The sequence below is a fragment of the Hippopotamus amphibius genome, chromosome 5, assembly GCF_030028045.1.
Source record: "Hippopotamus amphibius kiboko isolate mHipAmp2 chromosome 5, mHipAmp2.hap2, whole genome shotgun sequence".
Lineage (NCBI taxonomy): Eukaryota > Metazoa > Chordata > Mammalia > Artiodactyla > Hippopotamidae > Hippopotamus > Hippopotamus amphibius.
This window is the reverse complement of record NC_080190.1, coordinates 41,936,594-41,950,436: the sequence shown is the minus strand read 5'-3', so window position 1 is coordinate 41,950,436 and position 13,843 is coordinate 41,936,594. Positions and strand designations below refer to the sequence as shown.

At 38.6% G+C, this 13,843-nt stretch overlaps 2 protein-coding genes across 3 annotated transcripts in view; one reads left to right on the top strand and one right to left on the bottom strand.

The window, feature by feature from the left end:
* PRKG1 (protein kinase cGMP-dependent 1) overlaps positions 1 to 13,843 on the bottom strand; it is a 1,182,497-nt gene that overhangs the window by 512,145 nt on the left and 656,509 nt on the right. The gene's annotated exons all lie outside the window — the stretch shown is intronic.
* On the top strand, positions 4,916 to 8,641 carry CSTF2T (cleavage stimulation factor subunit 2 tau variant). The gene has a single exon (XM_057734521.1). The coding sequence runs from the start codon at positions 4,970 to 4,972 to the stop codon at positions 6,773 to 6,775; it is 1,806 nt and encodes a 601-aa protein (XP_057590504.1). The 5' UTR covers positions 4,916 to 4,969; the 3' UTR covers positions 6,776 to 8,641.

Genomic DNA, 13,843 nt, shown 5'->3' with positions numbered 1-13,843 from the left:
TTATCAAAGGGTCTCCTTCTTATTAAGGGCTCAGAGTTAGGTATTATGACTAGAACCTTTATTTTGAGGGAGTTTATTGCTAGGTAAAATTCTAAGTAACAGTTAAGTTTTTAAGTCATTAAAATAAGGATACAGTTGTATGTATCTCGCATGACTGTTGTCAAGATCAGATGTGGGAACCCAAAGAAAACTATTTTGTAAGCTGAAAGCATTAAATTACCATTTGGTTAACATAAGTAAATTGTTATCATAAGATGACCTTGTAATCATTAAAAAAAATATTTACTGAGTGCTTAGAATATAAAAGACACTGGAATAAGCAATATGAAGAGTATAAAACAGATGTGGGTTCTCTGCTTAACTGATAACACAAGAATATCAGTACCTCTAATACAAGATAGAAGATAAAAGATGGAAGAAAGCCTACTGACTCTTAAATCAAGTTTAGACTTATGAATCTGATTTTCAAAAACTTTTGTAACCTATCCCAAAATACAATCTTCGATCACACTACTCACTAATTCTCTATTGGTTTTTTCTGAGGGCATCAAAAACACAAGTTCCAATTTCATGCCCAATTTCCGAGCTCCTGGCTTGTTCTCCTTATCATCTGTTCGTACATACCAGATTACAACCCATCCCTTAAATCCCAGCTCCATCAGGAAGTCTTCCCTGATGATCTTGACCTTATCACTCTCTTCCAACTCTACACACTTTATTTACATATCTATTTTATCAAATAATAACCTGGAGGAATTAACAGACCTAAAATAAAATGCCAAGGGTCCTGACAGCCCCTCATTCTGATTCTGTGCATGCTATTTAATGACTCACATAATATGAAAGCTGTGCAGATTAGGTAACTCTAAGGTCACTTCCCATCATTTATTCAACATATAATAACCTGTGCTAAGCTCTATCCTAGGTGCTGAAGTTAGAGGGGTAAAGAAGAGAAAGTCTCTATCTACCTATCTTTGTATCTATGATTGTCTCCCTTTAGTTCAGTGGTTCTCAAATATAGCCTGCATTACAGAATCACCTGGGGAACTTGTTAAAACTATGTACACACACACACACACACACACACACACACACACACACACACACACAAAATTCCTGATGCAGTAGGTTTGTAGTAGGGTCGTTACTATCATCAGAAAGGTAAGATAGGGAATGGTTTATATCCAAAGGCAAATGAACTTACTTCCAACCTAGAGAAAGGAGGAGGAAGATTAGAGAGCACTTTGTGGAGTAGTATATTTGATCTATTCCTTAAAAGCCTTATACTTTTATTTTAAAAATGCCTGTCAAAGCTACAAATATTTTCAGTACCTCTCTTTGGAATTTGTATTAATGTGGTGAACTCTTTTTTAAGCCCTTAAAGTCAGCATAATTTTTATATTTTAATGTAAGTTTGGTATTTGGAAATAGCTAAACATAATATTTTTGCCAAGTCTTGTCAGAAAGTTAGGTGATTTAATTGTATAATTCAGTTCTTGCTTGAAAACAAGGTATAACTTTGAGTTAAGACACCAATTTTCTAGTATGACTTACAAACGGAGCCCTGAAACAATTTCAGGGCAGGAGTTTAAAAATCACTTTGAACTCTAGAAACCTCAATGGATAAAGTTTATACTTTCTGAAGATGATTAGTTTGAAGAATGGCTCCCATTTGGCCATATGCTCTGATATGTTTGTTTAAAAATCACTCTTAGTATAGTTTATATTTTGATGTACTGAAAGAATTTATGTCTGGGGACTTCCCTGGTAGTCCATTGGTTAAGACTTCCATGCTCCCAATGCAGGAACTCTGCACTCCCTGGTCAGGGTACTAGATCCCACATGCTGCAACTAAGAACCCACATGCCACAACTAAAGATCCTGCACACGGCAATGAAGACCTGGCATAGCCAAATAAATAAATATTTTTAAAAATTTTTGTAAAAAGAAAGAAAAAAAGAATTGATGTCTGAACATGAAAGATGCCATGTACAGCTTTCTTCAGATTGCATGCCAATATCTAAAGTTTAAACATATGGGAACAAAGAAAGCACTGCAAAATACAAGTTCTTCCAAGGTAGATCTATGTAAAGTATGTGTTGGTACCAGGACATATAAAGGTTCCTAAGACTTCTTGGTAACTCTGGGCTACCCAGTTTAATAATAAATATCAGTTTATGTATCCTGCACATTGAGCTATGTACTGGGTCACACATGACCTCTATGAAGGGGGGCACATCAAAACATTCTTCTAGTTTGGCATACAGGAACTAAAGACAACGTACACGTCCTCTGACAAAAAGTACACTCTTACAGTCGTGGCTTTTCCCTTCTTGTTTGTCCCCACAGCTCCTCAGCTACTCTGTTCATCCATCCTTTGAGCCCATGGTATCTTCACATGTAGGATCAGCATGTCCTAAATCTACTAGGTCAGCATTAAAATATTAATAGATTTTTTTAAGACCACGCCTATCATACTTTTGAACAGAGTGTACTAAACTTAGTTTGGCCTGATACAAATGAAAAAAAACAAACACTTCAAGTCCCTTTGTTTAGATCAGTGATTCCTAAAGTGGGGTCTCCAGAGCAGCAGCATCACCTGAGAAGTTGTCAGAAATGTATATTCTCCAGTCCCACTCCAGAAATACTGAATCAGAACTGGGGAAGGGAGGTGGTGAGGCCCAGCAATCTGACTTAACTAGCCATGGGTCTGGGTGGTTCTGACGTATGCCAAAGTGTGAATACCATGGGTTTAGACGCTATCAGCTGCAGCAGATAAGCTGCACAAGTTTTTATGAACTTTACAATTTATTCTAATAGCCTATTATCATCTGCATGATTATGACATTTAATATACACACAATTACACACGCAGTTGATAACTAAGTTGTCCTTGACAGAATGTATGCTAAAAAGTCATGCCTTTCTCAGTAAAGAGATGGTATGAAAAAGAAACAAATGAACCAAATGAACTTGTTCTTAGTTTTCTGAAATGATGCCATCCTCAACTTTCCTCCACCCTGCCTCACTGCAAACAGAAGAATGAGGGGGAAAGAAATTCTAGCAAGTATACACTTAATCACTTGCAGATATAAGTTATCAAACATCTTGAATGAATGGCTATGTCCAAGCCTGTTTTAAAGAACTATTAAAACACCTGAAGGTAAATGGATGCTTTGTCTGATTCGTAGCTAAAGCCTCACACTCATTTCCAATCTATTCATTGAACGATGATACACAAGATTCATAACACAATTTTTTGATGAAACAAAGTTTCATAATCCCCTCAAAATGCATATGTAGCATAAAATGATTCTCTGCTTAACAGTTAAGGCTTAGGCTCTGAAGCAGTACAGTCCATAGACATGTAATGCAATCTATATAATGTAATTTAATTTTTCTAAGTAACTACATTTTAAAAAAGTAAAATGAAAAGGGCGATATTAATGTTAAAATATATTGTTTAATCCAGTGTATTAAAAATATCACTTCAACATGAAAAGATGAGATATTTTTAAATTTTTATACTTAGTCTTCAAAATCTTGCATGTATTTTACAAGTATAATACATCTCAATTAGAATGCTAAATTTAAACTGAAAATATTTTCTATTTAGATTTAATAAATTTTGTCATTGCAAAAGCAGATGCCATACCAAAGTTGTTTCAAACATACTAAAAAATTTTCCATACCAAAGTTGTTCCAAACATACTAAAAAGTTTTCCAAAAGGCTAAGTGAATATCCATTTTTATATTAAACTTAATAAAAGTAATGAAATTAAAAGTTCAATTTCCCAGTCACACTAGTCACCTTTCAATTACAGGCTCCGAGTCGTTAGTGGCTACAATACGGGCCAGAGACACTCTGGAGCTGTAAGCGACCAACCTGGGTAAGTAAGAATTCAGGCTTTGCCAGTTACTGGCTGCTTAGCAAATTACTCAGCCCTCTCCAAGCTTCAATTCTATCGCCTGTTAAATAGGCAAAAACCCACATTCCACATATGTTTCAACTTCTGCCAGCAAAACTAGCAGCCGGATAGAAACTACAGTTTTCTCTTTCACAACAGAGATGGTGAAATCATATCAGTTTATAATAATCAGAACCAATCTAAATGCCTACAGTATAAGAATGGTTAAATACTTTTAATTCATCCGCTGTGGCCATAAAATTCAATTATTATTAACATCGGTTAACATAATTAAGAAAAAAGTATTATTATGAATAGCTCGATCGCTCAGTGCGTGCACGAAGACAAACTTGTAAGGACCAGACACCCAGCGACAGCGGTTGCCTGAAACAACAGGATGGGGGCGGAGATGGAGCTGGCACACGCGTTCAGCTTGTATTTCTGGGCCGTTATTGTCCAAAAATGCTCTTCTAAAATGGAGCTATTACTTTTGCATTTTAATGAGAAAATCCCAAATCTGCTTTGAAACGACTACACTTTTCCCTTATTGTCTGCACCATGATTTTAAATATAGCTTAAATATACCCTAATACGGAGAAACTGCCATAGGGAAATGCTTCCATCAGAACACAGAACACGCCGTTTTAACCGCTTTCAGTTAGCGGTTTCCCGCCGGGCAAACGGAAGCAAAACCGCCCTTGACGTCATGGGAGGCGGCCTCTCCTCGTTACCATGGTGAAGTCTACGCGGCCATCTTTACTATGGTCAACGCGCACCAAGCTTTTCCTGGCGGGGGTGGTGGCGCGCCGTGCAAAAGTCTGCAGAATAAGAAGTGAGAACGCAATCAGGCGCCTCTGTGAAGAACCAGGGGCAGAAAGCAATGACTTAGTTAGTGGAACGTAGAGGTGCAGATGCCGCGGATTAGCGGAACGATTCAAGCACAATAGTGAGGTTTCTGCCCGGATGTTGAAAGCCGCTTCCGTTGCTCAGCGGAAGTGTGGGTCGAAAGAGGACGACTCTTGGAAGAATCCTCTCTCCGCTGTGTGTGCACAGCCGGAATCATGTCGAGTTTGGCGGTGAGAGACCCGGCAATGGATCGATCACTGCGTTCCGTGTTCGTGGGGAACATTCCGTATGAGGCAACTGAGGAGCAGTTAAAGGACATTTTCTCGGAGGTTGGTTCTGTTGTGAGTTTCCGGCTGGTATACGATAGAGAGACGGGAAAACCTAAGGGTTATGGCTTCTGCGAGTACCAAGACCAGGAGACCGCGCTTAGTGCCATGCGGAACCTTAATGGGCGGGAGTTCAGCGGGAGAGCGCTTCGGGTGGACAATGCTGCCAGTGAAAAGAACAAGGAGGAGTTAAAGAGCCTAGGGCCTGCAGCGCCCATCATTGACTCACCCTATGGGGACCCCATCGATCCAGAAGATGCCCCTGAGTCAATTACCAGAGCAGTCGCTAGCCTTCCCCCGGAGCAGATGTTTGAGTTGATGAAGCAGATGAAGCTCTGTGTCCAAAACAGTCACCAGGAAGCTCGAAATATGTTGCTTCAAAACCCACAGCTGGCTTATGCGCTGTTGCAGGCACAAGTAGTGATGAGAATCATGGATCCAGAAATTGCTTTGAAAATTCTGCATCGCAAAATACATGTCACGCCACTCATCCCAGGCAAATCTCAATCCGTTTCGGTCCCTGGCCCTGGCCCTGGGCTCTGCCCAGGACCTAATGTTCTGTTGAACCAGCAGAATCCTCCAGCTCCTCAGCCTCAGCATTTGGCCAGAAGACCTGTGAAGGACATCCCTCCTCTGATGCAGACCCCTATCCAGGGTGGAATTCCAGCCCCGGGCCCAATTCCAGCTGCAGTTCCTGGCCCTGGCCCTGGCCCCTTAACTCCTGGCGGAGCAATGCAGTCACAAGTTGGAATGCCAGGGGTTGGTCCAGTGCCCCTAGAGCGGGGACAGGTGCAGATACCAGATCCCAGAGCTCCTATGCCTCGTGGACCCATGACTGCTGGTGGCTTACCTCCTCGAGGACTGTTAGGGGATGCTCCAAATGACCCACGTGGAGGAACTTTGCTTTCAGTCACTGGAGAAGTAGAGCCCAGAGGCTATCTTGGCCCACCACATCAGGGCCCTCCAATGCACCATGCCTCTGGTCATGACAGCCGGGGCCCTTCCTCACATGAGATGAGGGGAGGGCCTTTAGCAGATCCCAGACTGCTCATTGGAGAGCCCAGAGGACCCATGATTGATCAAAGGGGTCTACCTATGGATGGTAGAGGTAGTAGAGATTCTCGAGGGATGGAGACTCGAGCCATGGAAACTGAGGTCTTAGAGACACGAGTAATGGAGAGAAGAGGAATGGAAACCTGTGCAATGGAAGCCAGAGGGATGGAAGCAAGAGGCATGGATGCAAGAGGAATGGAGATGAGGGGCCCTGGCCCCACTTCGAGAGGCCCTATGACTGGGGGAATTCAGGGTCCTGGTCCCATTAATATGGGGGCAGGTGGTCCTCAGGGACCCAGACAGGTCCCAGGTATTTCAGGGGTGGGAAATCCTGGAGCTGGCATGCAGGGGGCAGGTATGCAAGGAGCCGGCATGCAGGGAGCAGCTATGCAAGGGACTGGCATGCAGGGGGCAGGTATACAAGGAGCAGGCATGCAAGGGACAAGCAAGCAAAGTGGAGGCCAGCCTAGCAGTTTTAGTCCAGGGCAGAACCAGGTCACTCCACAGGATCAAGAAAAGGCAGCTTTGATCATGCAGGTTCTTCAACTGACTGCAGATCAGATTGCCATGCTGCCTCCTGAGCAAAGGCAGAGTATCTTGATTTTAAAGGAACAAATTCAGAAATCTACTGGAGCTTCTTGAAAGGTTTTAGAAAATATTTGGCAGTAGTCCCACAAAGGTTTTCTGTAGCATAGAGAATGGCTGGGTGCAGAAAGCTGACTTCTGCATCCCCACACTTGAATGATTAGGGTTTCCTTCCTCCCAGAACCTAATCTCATTTCTTGTTGTCTTTTTCTTTTTTTCCTTTTTTAAAAAATTTTAATTGTGGGGTAGGGGGAGGAGGGAGTGGGTCTATTCACTTTAACTCACTGTAAATATACAAAAATAACTCTGAACGTGACTATATTATACCAAATAAGATTACAAAGGATATGCAGCATTGTTAAACGTGTCTACAAGTTGTTAAGCACATTTTTAAAATACTGAGTAAAACAATGTGAAAACTGCACATAAAGACTAAAAAGTGACCTGCTAAAATGGTAATGTACTAAGATAGTTTAACATGTGTGGTTGTATAAGAAAATAAAGATGTTTACCTCAAAATTACAAGGTATATTTTTTGGTAAGCCATTTAAAATACAAAATCCTATTTCAGGGGCAAAAGAATGCTGAATTAGGTTAAGCCTTGTACTATTCTGGAATTGCTTCAGAATGTTAGAGCTAACCAGATAATTCTCAACTTATGGTATTGGAATTGTTTTTTTCTGAACCTGTGCTACCTGAAAAATCAAGGAATGCATCTGGTATAATGTTGCATTTATTGCATCCTTCAAGCAATATTTTGGCCTGGCCCTGAGGATGACAATTTTGCTGGGATAGTTCTAGGGTCAACAAGGTTACTTAAATCTGCTCTGATGAGACGCTCTCTCAGTACCTTACTATTTCTCAGTAGTCTTTAAGCCCTAAATCTGAATCAATAATTTTCTCACTTCCTTCCCAGTGTGTAGGGACGAGTCAATCTGGATGAATTAATTATACACAGCATTGGACTTTTCATAAATAGTGGAAGGCTTCATGCAGTAAAGCTCTCAATTTCCTGGTAACTAGCTTCCATTACACAGATGGTATCCATCTGGTCAACCAGAATCAGGAGTTAAAAATCTTAGTCTCAGAAACATTTAAAATGCCTTTTAATTTTCTTATTTCAAGATCTGCTTATGTGTCTCCATCTTACGAGAATAATTGAGGCCCAGATAGGTAAAGATATTCTTGTAGCCTGAAATCTGCTCAATTGGTTATTACTCACTTTCCTTTTGCAAGTAATAAAGCCATTTATTCCTAATATACATACCCATGAGACATATTTAAAAATCAGTAGGAAGGTGGGGCTTACCACAATACCTTCAGAGCTACTACCTAATTTATCTTTAAGCCTTGAGGATGTGGAGATATAAAAATCTGTGTGATAGAACAAGTAATAATTAACAGAAGTATTAACACCCAAATAACCAGGTGATATTACTTAGGAGAAGAAAAGCCAATACCTAGTTACAGAGGGGAAAAAAATACTTAATACAAGAGAAAAGGCTGAGAAATTGAATTATTTTCCCCTTGTAAGGTTTTTACATCTTAAATGGATAATTCACTCTACAAAGTTTTCCTCCCTGCGACTTTTCCTGCTACCTATTTTACTCTTGTTTTATTGTTCATACTGTTAACTTCCCCATGTTTTCTACTTGCTTCCTCTTATTGGAGGGGATAACTCTCCTTTACATGTGTAATATTTCTGGTTAATACTAATTCAGAGTTGGCTTGAGTACTTTGTAATTGTAGTTGCTTTATTCCAAAGCTTTCACTAAAAGGCTCTAACTGAAAACTATTAAAATGTTATGCTCTTTGTTATAGTAAAATCTCTGCATTGTTTAATGCAGACTAAATAAAAAGACTGTACCATTAAGGCTGAGTTTAGCATCTGATGTTTATTTTTAAGGAATGTGTTATTCAGAAGTTGTCTATTGAGAGCTCCATGGGGCCTGAATACTATTTTCTTTTAAATGAAAAAGGCAAATGTAAAGAAATTACAGGAATGGATGGAAATAGCTTTTTTAAGATTCATTATCTATATAGTTCCACAATTGAAATACCTATATATTACATATACCAACCATGTTTTTCTGTGGTAGGTATCAGTAGCAACATCTTGGATACTCAGCTGTTAGGTTTCCTTTTGTTTGTATTCCCCACTGAGATCTCTGTATCCCAGGAACACCTTATAGGTACTGTATCTTCATTACTGACAGCACTTGTTATATGGCAATAATGCACTATTTTACTTCTACCCTCTATCCCCCATTCCACTTTTAATAGACCAAGAACTCTGAACTTGGACTGTCTTACTCATTTCTGTATTTGCTATAGCAAAAAACTGCAGGTGAGAAGGAAGGACAAAACATTTTATCAGAGTTTTAGTGGAAAAAAAAATCCCATTAAGAGCAAATAAATTTCCCTACAAAGGATTTAAATTCCACACAGAACAAATGAGCTATAACAAATTTGCATTAGAAAATAAATTAGAAATAGGTAATACAAGCAATCTCCTTTACTTTGGTAAACTAAATGAAATAGGTTCTCTCCTCATTTCCAATGTGGTCTGACTGTCCCAGTACTGATGTAGAGTAAGAATACAAGCAATGTGTGTCTACTACAATCAGAATCATGTGTTTACTACGTAATTGTTGCTTACAATCCTGGCATCCTGTATTTTCCCAAATATGGATAGACTAAAATGAAATCACAAATTGACTCATAATAACAATAGCTGAAGATACTGGGGTGAAACACTGATTTGCAAATGCCTCTTTATGGCTTATTCCTCTTTATGACTTATTCCTCTTGGGCAGTGCATGTTTTTTGGAAATAAATGATCAGCTTTATTAATCAGTGCCTGTTCATAGCCCTTTCCCTCTTATATTACTGATTAATATCAAAATACATTTTAATGTTTACTGATATCCCAAGACTTCTGATTTGGGACCATTTGATAAGATATAAGCCAATGTGAATCTCAGGTGAAGGTAGGCTAATCCAAGTGAGATCATGTATAACTTTTCAACTACACTCAGAATTCTGCAAGTAGAAAGCATTTTTTAAAAAGGAGGAACCTTAATATGATCACAGCTTGCGAAGATTCTTGCTTTTCCATGCTGTGATGGGACATTAGCTAAGCACACAGAACCTAATTTCCTATGGTGTGTCAGGCCATTCTCCTAGGTCTGATGAGGTCTAAGGATAATTATGTGCAACAACCTACTGTGGCAGAGAAACTGAATTATCAGTTACATCTCACAGTCTTCTCACAAAAGAATATGTCAGCCTTAGTGCTTTACACTGCCAGCTAATCAGACAGATTTCTGGTTGGAGCTTGCTTTTTTCATCAGTCTTTTGTCAAGAATGCTCTATAGTCAAGACCTAATTCATTTTAAGGAAATGAATATATTTAATTAATGTTAATATTATTAAATATTACTGATACTACTATTATGACATTGGTATCTAATATGCTAGTATATTTCATGTATATGTATATTTCAGATCTTAACTGAACCAGATCTTTTAATATTTTCTTTTGCTTCTATCACCTTAAAACAAAAGTTTTACTCCCTTGGTTGAAAATTCAGCTTCACAAATATTCATATTACAAATTACCTTTCTCATGAGATGTTAACAGACATGTTCCTTCTTAATATTTTTGTACTACAGTAAAAAGCTTATGCCAGTAAGGGACATGTAGTGTATCAAAAGTGACTTTGGATAGCACTGTCAAAAATAACAAACCCAATGCTTATTAAATACTGTACATAAAAATACCAAAGCATTTACCTAGAAAAAGAACTGAGATGTTCTGGTTAATTACAACTCCTTATAACTAGGAGCTGATTTAGTTCCCAAAGGTAGTAACTATTTATCAGGGAGTTAGAATAAAATATATAACATTTTTGGGACTTCCCTGGTGGCGCAGTGGTTGATAACATGACTGCCAATGCAGGGGACACAGGTTCAGTCCCTGATCCAGGAAGATCCCACGTGCCACAGAGCCAACTAAGCCCATGTGCCACAACTGCTGAGCCCGCACTCTAGAGCCCGAGAGCCACAACTACTGAGCCTGCATGCCACAACTGCTGAAGCCTGCATGCCTGGAGCCTGTGCTCCGCAATGGGAGAGGCCACCGCACTGAGAAGCCAGATGCTGCAGCGAGGAGTGGCCTCCACTTACCACAACTAGAAAGCCAGGGCGCAGCAACAAAGACCCAACGCTGCCCAAAAAAACCCTATATATTTATAAAACATTTTTAAACATAATCAATTTTGTATGGTTCACTGTGTATAAAATCTGCAGACATTTGAAATCCACCTCATATGTGTCACAAAGGTTGGTCATTAAAATCTTATCTGCTTGATTACTTATTTGTTGTCTTTCACAAAAGTAGAATGGTTAATTTCTTGCGCATCAAGAAATGAAACCATATTGGAAATGGCTAAATAAAGACTAAGTTTACATCTTCAAACAAACAAAAAAAGAAATGAAACCAGCAGTTTCCCCCAAATTGTTTTGTTTAATTAGCTGTTTTAATCAAAATTCTGTCTTATTACATTACTAATATTCTTCAATAATTCTACTGCAAAAGTCTGTAGGCCACTTCAGTGTACCTGCCCACCTTTGATCGCTTTCCTACCTCAAGTGGATTTGAAGCAACTTATACCTATTTAGGAATCTACTTATGTTTTTATCCCTGGACATTCCACAGGAAAAGATACATCTGCTATAACTGACTTCCCAGTTTCCTTTATCATAAAGGTTCACCTTAATAATATTCAAAACATGAGCCACATTAAAAATCAGATATTTGAATTAATGTGATGGAAGGGCCTATATGGGGCTTACGTGGTGCATTAACCTTCATAAAGTCATATTCTATATCCCAAATGTCATCCTTGGTCAGGTGTTAAATAATACAGCAATATAAATAAGGACTAAAAAAACTGGCAGACACAAACCTGGCTCTAAGATAGTAAACACAACCATCGCCTATTAATAGAATATATTTCCTATCTTTAGGTAAATCTATAGCCAAAATGATTTCATCATTTTACACATATCAGTCATCAATCAGAGAAAAAGATCCTCATCTATTTTAAGAAACAGAGATATTACAGTATTGAAATCTCTAGAATCACATATCTTCCCCCACCCCACCTCCATTAATTTTGTCAAAGTTTTATCCTGTAGAAGCTTTAAATGTCTTTGGACAAGGGACCCCAAATCTGTGGCCTGTGGGCCAGCTGAGCCTGCAGGTATGTTTTGTTTGACCATCCAAGGTTCTGAAGAATTTTGAGTTTGAATGCATTTAGGTACAGCATATATTCTCCCATTTGTCCATAAGCCCAGCTTTTTCCTGGATCTTATGCTAGGTTTGATTCACACAATCAGTCCTTTAATACTTTGAGTTTACAACTCCTACATTTACTCTGTACAGAAACACAGCTATTAGATGTGATTGAAATGATAGTGTTTGTTTCTTAGATACCACATGTAAGTGAAATCATACAGTATTTGTCTTTGTCTGATTTATTTCATTTAGCATAACACCTTCTAGGTTCAACCATGTTGTCACAAATGGCAAGATTTCATTCTTTTTTTATGGCTGAGTACTATTCCATTGTCTATATATTCCACATCTTTATTAATTCATCTATCCATGGATACTTAGGTTGTGTTTAATATCTTGGCTACTGTAAACAGAAGAACCTTGAAACCATAAAATCAGCATGCTTATGTTTCAGTGAGAATAAACTGTCAATAGAATTCTGCTGCTAAATATTTGTCAAACTTCATCTATACATTCCTATACACCAAAAAGAAAGGACCAATATAACCAAAGCAGTTAAAAGTAACTGCCCAGCATTTATTCTGTTAATTTATTTTCAGTAGATTTATTGAAAATGGTATCAAAACTGTATGCTGTAATCTGTGCCTTTAAATTTTGTCTTTGAACCGGATCATAATTAAGGGTACAAATTAACCAAATCAACATTTGTAAATTAAGCAAATAATCTTTTTTTACCCTTAAAGAAAAGTTTACATTGGTTTAAGCGACTGAACTCAAAACCTTTCTAGCAAACAACAATTGAAATTAAAATCAAGGCCTTTCAAAAAGTGACATCAAAGCATCATTGTGAAGTGCTGAAGATGACCTTGGAACACTTGAATCTGAATCTCTCCTCTTAACACATGTTCAGATTACTTGTATTCTAGTGATTTGAGGCTTTGTTTGCCTAGAGGGAAAACCAAATTTGCTTAATTAGAATGTTTTGTGAGTTGAAAGTGAGATGATTTATAGGATCTTTGGTTGGTGGGGATTTTGTTGTCATTGTTTTCAGATAAACAGGTTTTAGCAATTTCCCCCTAGTTAAGTGCCTCTGCTGGGAGGCACAGACTAGGCAAACTAGTTGAGCCTTGAGCAATAATAACCTTGGTTTAAAACAGCCCAAAGCTGCCCCTCCTGAGAAATTAGAGTTGGATTGTCTTGGGGAGAAAAGAGGCTTTTCTGCCTCTCCTGTCTATTGTCCTTTTTGCCTAAGATGATTCATAAAGAGGAAGAAGATGGATGAGCTGGCCTCTAACCCAGCCAGGTCAGCCAAAGCTGGATTGTGAAACTCATCTCCTGTGATCACTGTGATGAAGTTTCGCAAACTGCCAGGGCCAGAAAATGGTGTTTCAACACAAATTCAGTCTTCAAAAAGAGAAGAAGGAATTGGCGGGGGTGGGGGTTTCAAAAACATTTTTTTCACTAAGCCCCACCAGAAACACAGACCTACTTGACACGCAAGATGGTGGTCACTGCCTCAAGCAAGCAGTGCTCTCCCCAGCTCATCTTCAGTCGCTCAGTGTGTCTTTTGGGTCTTACTTGCCACATCACTAAAGGCTTTTTTGTTTTGTTTTAATAAGAAAAGGATGAAAAAAACAAAATAAAATAAAATTCCACTGGTGACTAAAAAAAAAAGATGAAAAAGTCACTTACATTGATATATACATGGCATGTAACTGTTTAAAATATTTTTACTCTAATATGCATTTTTATTTACACAGTGATCAAATATTCTGAAGTGATGAAAGGAGCCTGTAATAGTGGAATTTCAGGTATCGACCACA

What these genes read in the sequence shown, in the direction of transcription:
- CSTF2T (XM_057734521.1), top strand. Translation starts at nt 4,970, where the DNA reads ATGTCGAGTTTGGCGGTGAGAGACCCGGCAATGGATCGATCACTGCGT.